Source organism: Ascaphus truei, chromosome 1 (genome assembly GCF_040206685.1).
Source record: "Ascaphus truei isolate aAscTru1 chromosome 1, aAscTru1.hap1, whole genome shotgun sequence".
Lineage (NCBI taxonomy): Eukaryota > Metazoa > Chordata > Amphibia > Anura > Ascaphidae > Ascaphus > Ascaphus truei.
Window position 1 is genome coordinate 388,946,390 of NC_134483.1, and position 18,765 is coordinate 388,965,154.

At 42.6% G+C, this 18,765-nt stretch overlaps 1 protein-coding gene across 1 annotated transcript in view; it reads left to right on the forward strand.

The window, feature by feature from the left end:
* Positions 1–18,765, forward strand: part of SH3RF1 (SH3 domain containing ring finger 1) — a 173,377-nt gene that overhangs the window by 93,098 nt on the left and 61,514 nt on the right. Inside the window, 3 exon segments of the mRNA XM_075611658.1 lie at positions 11,265–11,540; positions 18,148–18,193; positions 18,196–18,242. Coding sequence (XP_075467773.1) covers positions 11,265–11,540; positions 18,148–18,193; positions 18,196–18,242 — 369 coding nt within the window.

An 18,765-nucleotide genomic window follows, 5' to 3' on the forward strand; every position in this document is an offset into this window, starting at 1 on the left:
CCTAACTGAATGCAGACATCAGATAGACAATTGTGTTTATTGCCCATCCATATACTAGATAGTAGAACTCATAATAAATAAATTGCCTTTTTACTATATAAATTGTCAAGCATAATATCCTATACATTGTGCACTGGGGCGTCCTGCCTGCAGATTTATATTGAGTTGGAATTTGTATGTTGCATTGTTCTTTTTTTACTGGTCTCTCTTCCTTCTCCATGGACCTGCAATGCATAATGGCTCATCTGCTCCAACTGCTAGGAAGACTTGGAGCCTTATTTTATTTTCGACCTGAAAACTACCCGAATGACCTTTTTCGGATTAGATACAATTACCCTCTTAGTCTTTCTATGGCAATGTCTTTATTTCAGAGATCCGTCCTTATGGAGAAGTTCCCCTATACCGATATAATGCACTTGTGTTCTGAACCCACTGACGTGTTTTGACTTGGCACAGGCCTTCCAAACGTGACTTTAAATCCGTTTCTCAGAAGTTAGGAATCGTCATTCCCATGTTTATTTGTAAACAGCAGCTCCCTTATGCTTTCACAGTTTTTCTTTCTAACTTCTCTCAAAGCCCTGAGATCATTTGAGCAGATTCCGGATCAGAACACTAGACTCTTGTGACACTAGATAGGATGAGAAATGCAATTTTTAGACCATGTTGTCAGCTTGATGTTATTACTTTTTTTTCACGAGCTGGCTTTCAAAGCGAATCTGTAATTGGTGTTGTATTTTTGCTGTTGAAAAGCTCCCTTTGTTTTCCGCAGCCTCCCCTCCGTCTCAGCTCCTCTCGTTCCGCAGCGCCTCTTTTATAGCCTTGTAAACGATTAGGTTTCAAAGGAAGAGGATGCAATGCTATTACCGTGACTCGGTGGCTCATAGTGAAAATTGGATGTCTCAATGAAATGCTAGCCGCATTCAGGGGAGGTTGCAGAGAGCAACCTGTTCAAAGCGCTACTGTAGCAGCAGTATTGGATGACACTGGGATATTACTGGGGCAGTAACTGTAGCAGGCTGCATCGAGAAAACAATGATCAGCGCAACTTGTGGCAATACTTAAAAGCCTGGGAAAATACTCACGTCTTATGCTGCACATTGTGGCTTTATTTGTTTATTTATATGGCTATTTAAATTATAAAGCACTAGCCAAGTGTACTTGCTTTAGCATTTTAGGTCAAACATGAAAGAACGAAGCAGTAAGGGAAAGGAATGATTCGTACTATATACTTTCAAATACAGTATTATTACCATCTGACAGTGGTCAAATGCAGATTCTGTTTTACAGGATTACTTTGTGGTGGACAAAGTGTGGTACAGGTGCTGTACTGCCGTGTCCATACTCCTGCCTCTCGTGCTGAGGCGCGCTCACGCTGTGCCTGGCCAGCGCAAGCAGGGGCTTTTGCCTGGCCTGGCCGGCGAGGCAGTGAGCGCGCTTGGGAGGCGGACGGGAGGCGGGGCATCAAGCCCCTGGAGCTTCAACTTTCCCACCCCGCTGACAGCCAGTCTCTCCCCCGTCCCCTTAGGACCCTCCTCCCCCCCACCGCAACAACTCACCCCGCGAGCAACAACGCACCCCGCTGCCAGGCAGTCTCTTCCCCCGTCCACATCTCTCCCCCTGCTCCACTCACCCCTTCCTCATTGGCTGCTTTGGAGTCACATGAGCGGACTCAGCGCTCAAACTAAAATCCGACTGTCGGGTGAAAGTCAGCACGCTTCGGCACGCCTGCGGAAGCGTGCGCGAGCCCCTGCTAAAGCCGCTCTCATTGTGGCTGCAGGGGCTCAATGCCGAGCGTGGCGCTGACCATGTCCGCAGCCTAAGGCCTGGGACATAGACATTTTGTCCGTGCGGAGGCGCGCTGAGGCTCAGGGAAAGCGGTGCTTTCCCTGGCCTTAGACCGCGCGCTGTCCGTGGGCGTGTCGGGGGGCGGACCAGTGACGTCACGGAGCTGGTTCGCCCTCGTTGGGCGAACCGCTCACGTGACCGGCCCTGCGCTCCGGCGAGCTCCAAATCTGAAAACTTGGTGAGACACACGCTTCCTCAAGCGTGCGGAAGTGTGCACGAGCCCCTGCTAAAGCCGCTCTCATTGTGGCTGCAGGGGCTCAGTGCTGAGCGTGAGCGCGCCTCAGCACGGATCAGTAAGGCTGATCCCACTATGTCCCAGGCCTACGAGTAGACGTGAGTGCATTAGTTGCACCTGTAGGTTAGTGTTTTGGGTGATTAGGGCGTCCTTGAAAAGCTTGAGTCTACATTTATTTGAAATCTACTCTTCCATGGTTAGTTTTGTTTTTTCAACAGAATGATGTTACGTTACAGAAATAGGCACCTCTCCGAACCTTGCATTTTATTCATGTTATACAGTGATCATTCTTCCAGATACAAAAGTATTTTTTGTTTTGCGTTTACATTTTCCTGCCATTTTATTTCCTTACAAACACTACTTCCACTAGTTTTTAATGACACCATTACCACCTGTGTGTTAATGCACAAGAAGGGCAGCCTCTTTGACCAAGGATCATCATAAAGGATACTATTATATTAACATAATTAAGATGTGAAACGCCTCCCCTTTTATATTTGTGTTAGAAATAACTTTGCAACTCTTGTGGAACTTAATTGAGAAACTCACTAACGAAGCAATGATAAAGAGTGGCTCAGTGAGTAAAAGACACTGAGTGGCACTGAGAGTTTGAAGCAGGGGAGCCTGGTTCAATTCCCGGTGTCGGCTCCTTGTGACCTTGGGCAAGTCACTTTATCTCCCTGTGCCTCAGGCACCACAAAACATAGATTGTAAGCTCCACAGGGCAGGGACTGCAAAATGTCTCTATAAAGCGCTACGTATAACTAGCAGCGCTATACAAAAACATGCTATTATTAAAGCAGAGTCATCGCGTCCACCCACTCACCCAGGCAAAGCGCAAAGATGAATTGGATGAACGTTCATTTACCATATCCACTGCAGATTCTCAGATCGCCCATTGATTCAGCCATCGCTCAACTCTTCATTCACAGTGCCCTCTATTACCATGCCAAATTTATAAGCAAGACATTCATCAGCTTTGTGACTGAAGGAAGCTGTGGGGAAAAAAGAATATATATGTATTTGCAAGTTTCCTGCACCAGTATGAAATATGGCTGCCCTTTTATAACCTGTTTGATGATGTGTTTGTTTTATGAGAGAGAGAGACATTCTGATGAATAGACTGATAGTTTAAATGTAGACTTTTTTCCTATCCAGGAAGCCCAAATAAAAAGAATATGCAGGAAACCCTGGGTGTGCTGCAAAGGCTTCTGGGTATACAATTCCCAATTAGCACTTCAAGCACATTTTAGTTTCCTAATACGCCCGTTAAAAGTGTAATTTAGGACGCAAGTCAAATTATTTTCTTTTTAGCCCAACTAATATATATGTTTTCAGCAGCACTTAGGAGGCTTGTATTACTTCTCTGATCATGCTGTAGCTGCAGACAATTTAGGAAAAGGTCTAGATTTTTCCTATGGAGCTGGCAGGAGAAAATGGCAGCTGCAAACTTGTGGGTAGACTGCTAGGGAGGTTTTTTTTTTTTTTCTCTCGCCTTTCCCTTCATGTGGAGCCAAGTGAAATGGTCGAAGTGAAATGTAAACTCTAGCTCAGCAGATCTTTAGGGGCCTGTTCCCCGATGAGGAGGTTTCTTAGATGGCCGTAAAAAAAAAAAGTGCAGCTCTAAATGGCCCCAGCCGTGTTTTGATTCGCAGACCTTTGTGCTGAAAATGAATGCGAACAAAATGACCTGGTTGTGGGCATTTTTGATATATTGCAGCCTTCCAAGCAACATCATCTCGGTCAAAACCTATTCTCCTGGCCATTTCAGGGTGGCATTGGATGTTGTGCATTGCAGTAATGTGAACGGCTTATTCTTGAAGCCTGAAGTTCATTATCATATTAAAAAGAAGAGTGGAAATAAAAATTACTCTCTTCTGTGTCCATTGCACAGAAATCTACATCTCTGAAGGTTACATTGGAAAGGAAAAACCAGTTCAATATTCAATTAATGTATAGATATATTGTGCCATAAAAGTTGATTGACTGCTATGACTGTTTCTTTGCAGCTTTTTATATGTAAAAGAGGCACCATTTTATGCGTACAAAATAAAGATTTGTTGCCAAAATTAACAGTGCTTGGCTGCTTGCGCTCTTGATTCTTGCTGTAATAGCAGTTTATTATACTTCACATGTGCATTCATTACTACAGTATAAATACAGCTTTAGATATTTGATGGCAGCTGCTTTTGTAATGGAATATACTACATTCTTTTCGAGACAATTACAGCACTTTTTTATGGAAGCTGTGTGAAAATAATGTCAGATTGTACAATATTATTATTGTTTTTTTTGGTACAATATTAACTTGTTAGAATTGGCCAAGCTATTCACAAGCAGAGTAAGCAATTTCTTTATACTTTAGAAGATCCCAACAGCTGAAATGCCTTTACTGCATTTAACCTCTGCCACAGTGTCTCCCAACCTGAGATTCCGTGGCACCCTGGGATTCCGTTGCACCCTGGGATTCCGTGGCACCCTGGGATGTCGTGGCACCCTGGGATTCCGTGACAGGATCAAAAGGATGCAGTGGGATTTCCCCGTTCCCCCAGAGCAGGGAGAAAGCAGGGCAGTTGCTAGAGGGCTGGGCAGGTTCCTCCATCCTGATTGGCTGTTGTTGGGTAAAGCACTCAATCAGGAGGTGTCAGGAGCCTGGGGGTGTGGTCAAGCAAAGGAGGAAGCACCATGGGCAGGAGAGAGGTGTCTCTGTCCTGTGTCTTCTGTCATTGACTGCCTGTCTGGTGTCTTGTGTTACTGACTGTCCTGTGGTAGGGGTGCCTCAGCAGCTGAGCACTGTGAGTAGGGGTGTCCTGAGAGAAAAAAGGCTGTGAACCACTGGTCTACCACCTATGCTGTGAGCTTTTTCTATGTATGCAGAACGCTATCCGCAAAGAAGCCCAACTGCAATGCCTTATGTTTCTCATGTTCCTACTGGCGGGTGCTTCACTCCTGTATATTGTTGACACCTTTTGAAGTTTTTTCAAAGTGGTCTCTTATTTCTCCAAAGCACTGAATGCAACTATATTATACGTTGTACATGTCTGCATACACTGCAAGTACTGATTTTCTGAACACCAGCCTCTGTCTCCATTAACTGTTCTCCCTCCCACCTCTTACACCTGGGGTGCTCGGTCGGACATGAATCGCGGTAGGACGTTAACTAATACCAAGAGATCTAGTGCCCTTGCACAGTACCCCGGCCTATGCCCTCCTTGCTCACTTTTCCCTCCCACCTGTGAAGGTGCTTCTGGGAGTTGTAGTCCAGCTCCTGATGAATACAAAGCCTGGGAATACAACTCCTAGAATCTTTTGAGTGAAAACTGTAGGAGTAGGAGATCACATGACAGGCCACAGCAGCCAATCAGTGCAAAGGCTCACAGGGCTGTAATAGTTTCCTCGGAGGAAGTAACTGAACCACTGCCCCCCCCTTCTCTCCTTACCCCTCTCCATCCCTCCCCTGCATCCACTGCCCCTCACTCCTCCTGCACTCTTTGTCCCCCTCTCCTTCTTGCATCAACTGCCCTCTCCCTCCGACAACCATTTCCCCTCTCCTCCTGCACCCACTGCCCCCTCTCTGCCTCTCTCTGTCTCCCTCCTGCACCCACTGATCTTCTATCTCCTGCTCCCAGTGCTCCTCTTCTCTCACTCCTGCACCCATTGCCCATCTCCTTCTCTCCATTAAGCACCCACTGCTCCTCCCTGCCTACTGCACCCACTGCTTTGTGATTGTACTAGCAATGCCGAGCTGTGCGCCACCGAACAATCCCTCCCTCCATGCACCAATCCCCATATCTCTTGTCCTCTGCTCCCCACGAAGCATCTACATCTGTTTTAATAATGTAAAGAATATCTTAGTTTTCCGTAATTGTATTTTGCATTAATAAAGAGAAGATATTGGAGTGCAAAAAACATTCTGTGCCATTTCAGTGGTGCCCGATGGCATTCAGATGAGGGTGGCAAAGGTATATCTTAGGCACCTAAAGTCTGAGCGCCCGTGTGTCAGATTGTAAACTACTGGGACCTATTGTGTTGTTGTGTGAATGTAAAGTGATATTACACTTGTTATGCTCGTGTCTTTCAGCCGCATTGTACCTGGGTTGTGTGCATGCTGCCGTTTTATAAATACATAAGAAGAAACACAGCGGCTTTCATTTTTCTTGTCATTTTTAAACAAATGACATGAAACAAATACAAGGGTCCCAGTGAGTGTCTTCTGAGGATTGAGTAAAATGTGTGGGTGCCTCTTCCCGCGCGCACCACTTTTGCTAGTACTGCTCCTTAATGTGCAGTAAAACCGAGGACGAAGGGAAAGTGAGGACAGTGGCAAGTTAAATAGCTTAAAGATAGTAGTACACTGACACCTTTTATAAAGAGAACAAAACAACCAATCGGACGAGTACAGATTTAACGATGCACAATAGCTCTTAGCCCCGCCCCTCCCCCTCCCTTCGCAGCATCACGCTGTAATGGCTGCTACACCTGTATGGTTCTTATGGCCCTGATAGAGCCAAGAGGTGGAAACAGCTGTCTGGGAGCAGGGTTGCAGACTATGGGATTCTTTAACCCAGGCTGTGCTGAAAAGCGCAGTAATATGGCCGGCATAAGCATATAGGGGTCCATGTTAAAATGGACATGATGTAAAAGGTAACACTGTGCTCATGTATATGTAATTACCCAGAATCTCTGGCTGCAGTTGAAACACAGATAATGAGGCAAGATAGGGCTGCAGAGCTGTCTGAGACATGCAAAATTACCACAAGTGGTATTTTATTTACTGTACGATAGAGGGTTTTTATCACCTCCCCCCCCCCCCCCCCCCGCATAACTTTTGTGGTTATAATTATTTTAAAATACTCTTTACATTTCCACATTAAACACATGTTTTACCGTGTTTGCCAAATGATCTTATCAAAAGAAATGTATGTTATAGTCCTTAACATTGCTAGCTTAACTTTATTAGTCTTGTTTACAAAGCAATTGTGGTGCCATCATTAGGCAAATAGATACGTAGATAGACCCAAGTAGCCGAGATGCTTCAATTTAGTATTCCTGACAAAACCCAGCAGTTACTTTAAAGATGATTGAACGGAGCTAATTACACCATAAGTTATTTTAAAAAAAAAAAAAAATGTTTTGCTGAGCCACTAGGTTGAACTGCATTTTAAGTCAATGACACATTTTGCCAAAGTGAAAGCTTAGCAGCTGATGAGACCACCAGTGTGAAGATGTGATATATGTCGGGAATGTATCCAGCCTTCAGATAGCAGCAGCCTCATTTATTAAAAACTCTGTATTGTAGTCCTGGAGGTCTTTACAGATCTCCTGAAAGACCCTTTCAAAGCAGATCTTCTCTTTTAGGGAGAGGGAATGTGCATCTCAATGCTCCTATTCACGACACATTTTTGGACAGAAAGGGCCAAATCGAAAACAAGGGTTTAAAAAGTGGAGAAAAAAGGGGAAAGCAGCCTTCAATGGACCAACCTGTGAATGGCCAAATGGATTTGGGCTTCCCATGCCTTTCTTTATTAGGCATGTCCCAGTGAACTGCAACAGAGTAATGCAATCTTTCTGTGGCAGAGAAGCAAGTGGTTAGCACATACATACCAAATTGCAATTATTTGATCTGACGATGCTGCAGACTTCATTGCCCCCACTGATAACACAACATATTGTGTTATAACTCAGAATATAACAGAATTTCCATAGGATTCAACGACTGTGATCCTGCAGAATATACCGCGATACGGAGCCAGTGGGAGCAATAAACTTTGCTACATCTGTATTCCATCACAGCTACGTTTTGAATTTGAATAATATGTACCAAGTTCAGCAATATATACATTATTTGGCTGTATGGGAATTAAGTTCTATTGCACCATGCTTGGAATAAAAGTCATGCATTCTGCACTACAAACACTATTCTTCTTCTGTATAGAACGTATCCCATCCCACTGCAATATATGTCACAGCAGTCTTGGTGTGTGACATGTTTTGATCTGTTAATTATTTTATTTCTATAATCCTCCTGATAATTTCCCTGTTAAAGATTTAGTACCACTTAGTCTTCACGGGCTGCCGCCCGTCCATTTTCCTCTATTGAACCCCTGCAGCAGTGATCCCCGCTGCCGGCGGACGCCACGGTCGCGTTCCCGCCGCTCTCCCCGGCAGTCGGGAAATTAGGTCTGGCTTCATCTGTAAGTGGTGTTGCATTTTCTTATTCATCTAAGCATGATCAGATCAGTAATCCGTAATCAATCTCCCAGCTGCTTTAATTAGCTGAATGTTCCGAGCGTCACCCATTGGCAGGAATAGGTACAATAGGTACAGCTGTTTTGTTTGTACGGTACCTGCTAATTGGGATATATGTTGGTTATAGAAAGGTCCAAGTCCACTAGAATTATTACTACTGTCCACTACCAGCATTGTTTCTCTCCGTTCCCTTTGTCCCTATGAGTGTATATAATGTTGAGTGTATATAATGAGTGTATATAATGTTGGATGGCTGTAACGCCAAGCTCCTCCTGTATGTGTCAGTATTTGCAGTTATAGTAGCTGTTTCAGTCTTGGAGCAGGGTGACCGTTCACCATGTGATTGACCTAGGAATCCTTGCAGGTGCTCATACTTCTGATTGGAACAACACAAGAATTGTTCATGCATAAAGTAAACTTGAGCATTCAAGGACCTATTGTCTGCTTAGTATAGAGAATGGATGGCCAACTCCAGTCCTCAATGGCCACCAACAGGTCAGTTTTTCAGGATATCCCTGCTACAGCACAGGTGATGCAGCCTGCGACTGAGCCACCTGTGCTAAAGCAGGGATATCCTGAAAACCTGACCTGTTGGTAGCTCTTGAGGACTGGAGTTGGCTACTCCTGGTATAGACATAGGGGGCTATGCTAAAAATAAAGAAAACCAAAGATTAAGTGGTTCTGTTTCTATGTTTTAATATCTTGTGATATCTGAAAGTGCAGCCACAGCACTGTGTAGATCCCTCAGGGGTTAAGGTTGCTCTAGGATACATACACTGGCATGTTTAATTCCATATATTTTCCTAGTACAGTGTCATAAATAAACACCAGCAAAAATATACAAATTCACTAATAATGAAGCTATGAGAAAGTTCCCTTCCAACCCAACACATTGACTGATACGGACCATTTGACCTGCGCATAGTTTATTCCCTGCTAATTTGGAGATGCTAGGAAGAGAGAGGATGCCCGGGTGCATGTATTTTTGCATGTGATGAAAAGTAAGAAATCACACTCTTAAAGCGGCAATATACGGGTTTCATTTAAAAAAAAAACAATCTTTTCATTATTTTTCATTACAGGTTTGAAGTAGGGGCTTTTCTGAGCTGGACTGTGGTAATTTCAGCTCCAGGGACCCCTCTGGTTCCAGAGATACTTTCCTCCATAGAGGGTGCCGGTAACTCTAGTTTAAATGTCCCAGTCACGAGGGCCAAAAAGAAGCCGCACCGGATGAGGTCACAGCTTCCTATTGGCCCTCGGGACCGGGACATTTAAACTGAAAAGAGTTACCAGCACCCTCTACAGAGGTAAGTATCTCTGGAACCAGGGGGTCCCTGGAGCTGAAATTAACACAGTCCCGCTCCGAAGACCCCCTGCTTCAAACCTGTAATAATAATAATAATTAAAAAAGAAGGTGAAACCTGTATTGCTGTTTTAAAGTAGTTTTTGCCCTTTTACAAAGAGTTCATGCACCTTTTACTAATGGCATTGTGAATTCTGCACTATTTACATGGTACAATAAGTAATAAACATAAATCAATATGTTAATAGGATTTTTAATTAGGATTTTTCTGAACTTTTGAAGGCTTTTGACCATAATAATAATAATAAAAAAAAATCTGTTTCAACACATTCCATACAAATGTTGACCATCTATCAAGAATGAATTCAGTTTTATAGCTGGCAATTGTTCCTGGATAGATGTTTTATTTTTCAATAACCTCACAGCAGCTTGAAAATAACCAATAGGAGAAAATCTGACGGTTTTGATGGATGTATTTTTCAGTGCTTCAGAAAGCATGAAATACATACACATGCCAACTCTCTCACAGGAAAGAACCCAACGTTCTGTTACATTGAATGTTCCACATGCTGAACCCAACATCTGCTGGATTTGCAATACAATGGATGAATATAGGAAGTTAGTACTGTACTTATCTTTTCTTTTTAAGTTCTGCGCCACAACAGGTCTGTTCTATATCCAGATTCATTCACTGAAGATTTCCACTGATGAAAGCTCAAAGTAAATTAACACAACCACCAGAATGTCAGTGAGACGTAGGATATCAGGAGTGAACGTGGAAATAATGGGGGAGAGGAGAGGGACCTGTTTTTGTTATATGTGACCGTTATAACCCGCATTGTATGCTTTTATTTAGTGAGTCTTTATAGCTTTTAATGTCTGCTTGGTAACATGTCTGCTGTACTGTATAACTTTATTTATTCTGAGTAGTATTTAGCAGCCAGTAACACACTACTCTTAGTCTGTTTGCAAAGATCATTGATCGTATAGTTTCAGTTTTGTGCTGTAAAATGCATAATTTGTTTTGAACACCAAGCATGGCTGCTTTAGAGGTTATTTCAACATAAAGCCCATTCTGTGTATTCGTTTGTAGAACGTGATAAAACGATGTTTTATTGGTGCTGAAAGGGCACATTCATCTAGCTGCACACCTTAAGTAGCATTTCATGGTTGAGATTCCTTAGCCACCTTGAAAATAAACAGACTATTGCAGTAGCTGGCAATATAAAGCAGTGTGACGTATGCCACGGTCCATATTGCAGAAAGAGAAAGTACCACAATACTCCGTTGAATATGAATAGAGAAACTATAAGACTATAAGTGTCGGGAAGGATTTTCCTATTGCCAATTACTCTTGGTAACGGTAGTGGGCTGATATCACACACCGTGTGACCTTCCGATGTCACGATTCTGTGTTGAGTTTCTCTAAGGAGGAAGGGTGTAGGATCCGTTACTGTATCATTGAATAAGAATACAGAGGAGCATGTTCATCTTTGTGACCTTGATGGATGCTGATCACCGCTGTCTTCCACAAACATTACAGGGATTAAGAAGTTAAGCAATGTGTGTGATGAGTGATCTTCATCTATAGCTTATGTTTTACAATGTGCTTCTCTCACTGTGTCTTTTTAGGGTGTACCTCAGTTACCTTGTGCCAAAGCTTTGTACAACTATGAGGGAAAAGAGCCGGGGGATCTCAAATTTAACAAGGGTGATCTCATCGTGCTTCGCCGACAGGTTGATGAAAATTGGTACCACGGAGAAATGAATGGCGTCCATGGCTTCTTCCCAACTAACTTTGTGCAGATCATAAAGCCTTTACCTCAACCTCCGCCTCAGTGCAAAGCACTTTATGACTTTGAAGTGAAAGACAAGGAAGCTGACAAGGATTGCCTACCCTTTTCAAAGGTAAGAACCAGATGGGCAACACGGGCTGGGGGATTAGTTCTCCTTTGAGTGGTTGAAATCAAGCCAATTTAGATACAATATAAATCAGTCAAAGGGGGTGTGAGTAAAGTTTATAGCAGTGCAAGGTCATAGTATAGCCGAGTCAAGTGCTGTGGATAACTTAACCGTTTAGGGGTATATGTATCAATGCACAAATGGTACAATGGTGGGGCAAAATAAATGCACTATATGCATCCATGAAAAAAAAGTGTTTGCATATGTACAGTATGGTGCAGATTTTTGGACACAGGATGGTACACTTTTTGCCTGGATATATAGAAACCTATATTATTTTCATTGTCTGGAACATTCTTTTACAAACGTGGATGTTTTGCATCTTTTTCAATAAGGTAATAACGTTCTAGCCTTTCCTGATCCTTTAAAAGGAATGACATGAGGGGTTGAATTCTGTGAGAGGTACGGTGATGGTTAAATCAGTGCAGCCCCATCCACAGTGCACCTTTTTTATGACCCAAAAAAGTAACTCTTACGCCAGGGGTGACCAACTCCAGTCCTTAAGGGCCACAAACAGGCCAGGTTTTATGGAGCCTCCGATTGAGCTACCTGTGCTGAAGCAGCGATATCCCTAATACTTGGCCTGTTTGTGTGCCCTTGAGGACTGGAGTTGGCCACTCCTTCCTTATGCTCTGTTCACTGCAGTGGCCTTTCACTTGACTGGTCATTAAAGATTGATAATAGCACTTAACACTTGCACTTTAGTGAACAGTTTAGTGAACTTAGAGTAACCCCTTTGTCATCAGGGAATACAGAGACTTCTTTAAATATTGTGATGTCAACTTTGCTTTTGACTTTAGATCAAGGGTGTGTGACTCCAAGGTGCTGTATGGACATCTGTTTTTCACAGTTGCCTTGCCCGTGACACTGGGAATTTTGTTGTTCTTAAGCATGAAGCTTATGATGGGGGCTTCCTTTTAACTAGAGTTGCAGTGAGCCTGCTGCTGCTGCACAGAATTTCACACAGGATATATAATAACCCGCATTGAGCAAAAAAGGCAGCCTTGGTAAAAGTGAATATGTTTAGTCAACAAAAGAGCAATCCAAGCAATATCCCACATGCAGGGCCGCAGACAGTTTTCCGGGGCCCAGGACTATAGTTATGACCCCGCCCCCCCCCCCCATGTCGGCAGTCTTATGAGCTCCCCCATTTCACACCTCGCAAGCCCCCTCTATTTCCCCCACTCTCACTCTTACCCCCTCACCCCCTCTTACACCCCCTCTCTCCATCAATTACCTCACTCTCACGCAGTGCCCCCTCCTCGCACTGATTCTCCCCCCCACAATGCATACAACCCCCACCCCCACAAATACACAAATAACCCCCCCAATTACATACAACCCTCCTACCCTACAAAGAGGAAGTGAATGTGAGTTTCTAAATGATGGCTGTAACAACCAAAGGATGATCAGTACATTAAGAAAACATTAAAAATGGCAGGAGTTAAAAAAATTTTTTTTTAAAATGCAGACAGTACTACATAATACTGCAGAACTATGTTAATTTTTTTAAACCCATAGATTTTTTTATTTTATGTTTTGCTGCTTAAAAGGAAGGCCATACACCACTTTGTAATAAATAAATAATAATTTCAATAAATCAAAAGCATTAGCCAATTTAGTTCTTCTGTTTACTAACTTTTTTTTTTTAATATGGTCTCGGAAGTCGTATTCTAGCACAACAACATACTCCACAAAATACTCAATACCGCACGTACCGCATTGGGAACATACCTAAATGATGCTACAATTTTTCTGCTTTGGGCTGAGTTATAAGTTCCTGCAAAAGTTATTTCACATCAATATTTGTCTGAAGATAAAAGCTGCTGGAGGATTTAACCACGACATATGTGATTAAGCTGGAACATGGAAAAGTAGAAGCGGTTTCTAGAAGGCAGCTATGTTTTGGACTTGGGCATTGAGCCCAGCATAGGCTGCTGCTTAAGTTGAGAGGATTCATTTGGCATAGAAGAGGAAAGCTAAATGCAACACTTGAACCAGTTGTGTGAATCACATTGGAAGAATAAATTCTGATAGTTTAAATTAACATTTAATGCTGCCCAGTCTTAGCCTGCAACGTTTCTCAGTCCAAGGTGTGTGCTCATAAGTATATGGATATAGTGACACAGAAAATATCTTTCTAAACGTGCATCCAATTTTGGAAGCCAAAACAAACAGGTTTGTAGGCCTGTGGCAAAGACAGAAATGCATCTTGGAAAAACTACATCGGTAAATCCACAAAGATGTTAGTTGTACCTCAGATGTCTTAAACTGAGGTACTTGCTAGTTGAGGTACTGTTTAACCTGGTATTCCTACTCCAGGTAGCACCTAGCAAAATGACAACTCGTGTACTGAAGGAAGAAGATCGGACATCATTAGATTTAGACATTAGGCAAAATTTGTGTTTTCTTGTGTCTGACACAGATATTCAGTCCCATTGACATTTAGCCTCCATCTGCACATGGACTACATACTTTCCCATCCCTCCACTATGAAATGCACACACAGAAAAACAGAACCTGTGAGTGGTTTCTCTGGCTTTGCACCTGATTCCCCTGCTGTGCTTAAAAGCTGTGTTAACAGTGAGCATTAGCTTATAATGGTTCCATGTAAAAATGGATTTCAGGCAAAATGTTACACGGTATGCTCATTTGCATGTCATTTCCCAGAATCCCTTTCTGCAGATGAAGCACTGTATGCTAGGTGATAATGATGACAGGCAGGGTTGCAAACCTGTCTAATACATGTGACTGTGCTCACAAGTGATTTTTTTATTTGATATATATCGATATATATATTCTCCTTGCACAGATAATGTACTGCTGCGACACACTTTATTTGAGCAAATACCCAGTATGTACCTGGCAGATACCTGGAATGCGCCGCTCCTCACCTCAGACAAGCCCCGTTGCGTTTGCCTTCCCAGCCATGGCTCATGCCTGGCTGACGGGTGGCTGATCTGTTAAATGATAATGATTAGGATTTAATAGGCTGCAATGCTTCGCGTGTCTACCAGATGGCATAAATTCATGAATTGTAATGCAGTATATATATATATATACTGTGCAGTATTGCAGCCAGCGGGAATAAAATGCTTCAATCCCTGCCTGGAAAATAACGCAATGCACTCGGGCAGAAAACAGTCACAAACCTCAATACACCCGAGTATACCCGAATTCGTGGGACTAGCCGAGCTCGAATAAAGTGTGTCGCCAGTGTATGCTTCATACCTCTATCAAAGTAGCATCTCCCTAATATACACTCATGTTATTTTCACAGCTCCCATGCTAACATAGATTCATTATACAGCTCAACCCTGTTATAGCGCGATCTGCTACAACGCAGATCCGCTTATAACACAGTGTGAGCATGGCTCCCATTTTTTTAAATTACATTTTTTTTTGGCAAACTTCCAGGATTTGCAGAGAGGAATGTACGGCTTCCTACACACACACACACACACACACACACACACATACACACACCCTGCCAGAACAACATGTACAGCAATTGTGGCCATACTGTTTTCAGTAACATTAAATTATAAAGAAAGGAAAGCTTCACTGCAGAAAGAATACAAAAGATGAGTTCAATGGCATACTAATGGACAACAAGACTTCATTAAAAATAACTGCACATTTGTCATTTCCTCCCCCTTGATAAATTACTCCAAGTATGTTGATGATTAATGTACATTTCTTGACACAAATGATCGTTGTTGAGAAGTGATTTGCTATTTTTATTTCAAGCCGTTTACAATGGGCAGTGCAGGTCCCTTCTTTGATTGTCACATCACTAACAGAAGAGCCAAGCAAAACAAAAACCAAATTAGTAGGGATACTACAAGCTTACATAAATTATCTCAGCCATGATGTTACCCTATTCAACTGGTCCAAAGTTTTTCCTGGTTCTCATATGGAAATATCTGGATTAGCGACGTGACAGACAGAGATATTGAGCATAAGCAGGAGGTGGTGGCTCTCACATTTCTACTCTACCATGTGTCACACACTGAGACTCAACAACTCCCTGGTTTCCAGAAGATCATTTAGTGATTTAGTTAATAGGGATTTTAAAATCCTACAGCCCCAGCACTGCATAGATATACACACACAGTAAGACCCTACTATCCCCGCATCCCTCCCTCCTTCCCCCAGGCAGAGTCAGGGCCTTCGTGGGTACATGCAGCTCTTACCCGGGTGAGCGGCCGCTGCCATGTCTGATCCGGGGAACCTTGGTCTCGTCTCTCGGCTCTGATAGGGCTCGGGCCCTCAGCTTGGCTCCTCCTCCCGATCCCTGTTCACAAAATGGCGTTGGCTGGTATATAAATAACGTTCCTTTTAAAAAAAGGGAAATCCGAGACGCGCTCCTGCAACCAACCCTGCCGGCCGACCAATGGCGATCGAGCTTTCGATGATGTGCTCACATCGCGGCCTCCCAACCCACACTCACACACACACACACACATGATCGCAGCAGCTATTTTTTCCCACTGCAATCCCTCTTATAACGTGGTCGCATCGGGTGGACCCCTAGCACCGCGTTATAATGGGGTTCAGCTGTATAGTCACCAACCACACAGTGCATCTTTCCCCTACACACACACACACACACACACACAATTGTCCTCCGCACATATACACACACACTCTCCTTATGCTTACAAACACACACTTGAACAAACGGTGCATTATTTTACATTGACACTTATTCCCGCTCAATCACAGTAGCAGTTTACATGGCAAACTTTGTAGAGGGCTTCATGCTTCCATTACATTTATTGTATAGAACCCATCTTATGCTAAATAAACATATGTTATCATTCTAATGCATGATGGAAGAAATCTATTTAAAAAGAACAATTACAACAATTTGTACAGTGATGCAACGGTTAAAGCCACGGTTTGTTACAATGTAAAAAAACAGGTGCAGAACGCGAGTATTACAGTAATTTTGGCATTCACAGCAGCATATATCCACTATACTATTATTGCTAACTCGATAATAATAACAATGACAGCATTGTGGTCCATCTAGTTAACTTTTATATTAAAAGGCGCACAGTCTAAGCAGGACGTTTAATTCAGTCACAGAAGAAAAGGATGAAACAGGTTTTCCAGAATGCTATATTTAGTTGACACTTGGAGCTATTATATGTGTGGTTGTGTGAGGGTGGATAATGTGATCGGCGTGCCTGGCTGCACAGACTGCTGCAAGAACAAACATGCTTAACTGTTCAGAAGTCTTCTTTGCCTCTGGCTACTAAAAATTGACTTGGTGTCTGGAAATTTGAATGTAAAACACAAAAGCGCCTGTAGTTCGTTCTCTCTGTCTCTGTCTCTCTCTCTGTCTCTCTCTCTGTGTCTCTCTCTCTCTCTCTCTCTCTCTCTCTCTCTCTCTCTCTCTCTCTCTCTCTCTCTCTCTCTCTCTCTCTCTCTCTCTCTCTCTCTCTCTCTCTCTCTCTCTCTCTCTCTCTCTCTCTCTCTCAAACCATGCATTAGGAGCATGTCATATTAGAATACACTGTACATGATACTGTTTGTTTAGTTGTTTACACCAATGTACATCCTTTCTGTATGGTAGCTTGTATGCAAGCCGCTTATCCTCAGTATGCTATTGATACCATGATGTTGGAAAACAAACATTGTGATGTCTCACATTTGGATTTGGCAGATGATCAGTTTACTTGGGGCTGCCAGAAAGTTTGCTGCTGTTTTGTTTGTTTGCATTCACATTGATATATAATTTGTGTGTTCACTAAATCTTCCCTTCGCTCCTTCAGTAACTCCATATAATATGGGAGTTTGACAAAAATGGTGCAGAAGGTAAATATAGTCACTTGGTCAAGAGGTTAATGATTTATTGAATACTTTTCGGCCAGTCTGTGAATCACTGTCTCAAAGGTTATACAGCCATTTTTAGTTACAAAGTCAATTCACCATATTCAAATAAATATGGGGTGCATCAGAAAACCCTACTGCAACTACCATTGAATTAAATAGAGGCGTATGCATTGGTAACAGTGTGTTACCCTGAGTCTCATGATCTAGAATAGGTGCCAATGTGAGACCTGGTTAAGGAATGTCAGAATTCAATTCTTAAACAGCACGGGGAAAGTGAAAATGTCAGTGCGTCATATCAAAAATGGAAAATTCGCACGTGCGTTTTTGGAGTTTTTAGCAGGTTGTGACTATTTTATAATAAACCCATTCTTCATAAATGTACCTCGTACATCTTTTCTTCCCAAAGAAGAGATTTGTGAGGAAATGTTCACAACTACATGTATGGGGAATGATCTTGTTGGTCTGTTAAAGGAATCCTAAAGTGCAAGAAAAACCCAAGACAAATACAACTACTAGAACACTGCAATAATCTGTTTATAATAAGTACAGTATGTGGATTATCATACAGAGCACATTAAAGCTTTCTGTTACATCGCACGGCCTGCCATATTGTGCAGCTCCATGTAGAGCCCTTATAGATTGTATTGTGCATTGAAGTACAGTAAGTGAAGTGCAGCCTGGCGAGATAATCATTGCTTGTCCTACACAGGACGACATTCTTACAGTGATCCGCCGTGTGGATGAAAACTGGGCAGAAGAATGCTGGGGGACAAAATAGGAATATTCCCGATTTCCTACGTTGAGGTAAGTGATAGGATAAAAAAATTAAGTGATTTTGTTTCTAAGGCAGAACGTGCTCCTGCATTGCTAGAGACGCAAGAAAAATGTAGCCGGTTTTCTGAATCGGGCAATTGTATGTATTTTCTCCCCCATAAATGCTCTTGATTTATGCATGCGTGGACTAATGGCTATACCTGCATTATCTACATTAATCTCATACATAACCTTGAAGTCCTATGGGAGCGACCACTGCCTTAAATGAGATGCATTAGTGGGAAATTATTTTATTTTGTACCTTTTTGTGGTGTTCTTTGGGGGCAAGAGTTTATTCCTTATTAGGTGTTTAAAATGGAACTCTAAATCAAACATTTAAAATAGAAACCTGCTTATTAAGAATTTACCACGTCTTCCAGAAATGAAGATTTGTATTGTGGGGGTCACCATATTTTGCTATCCCATTCAGTTTAGTCTTTTTCGTGCATCTTCTGTGGCGTGACAAAGGGAATGACGCTGTGAATTTAACTTTGCAAAGCAAACATCAGCCAAC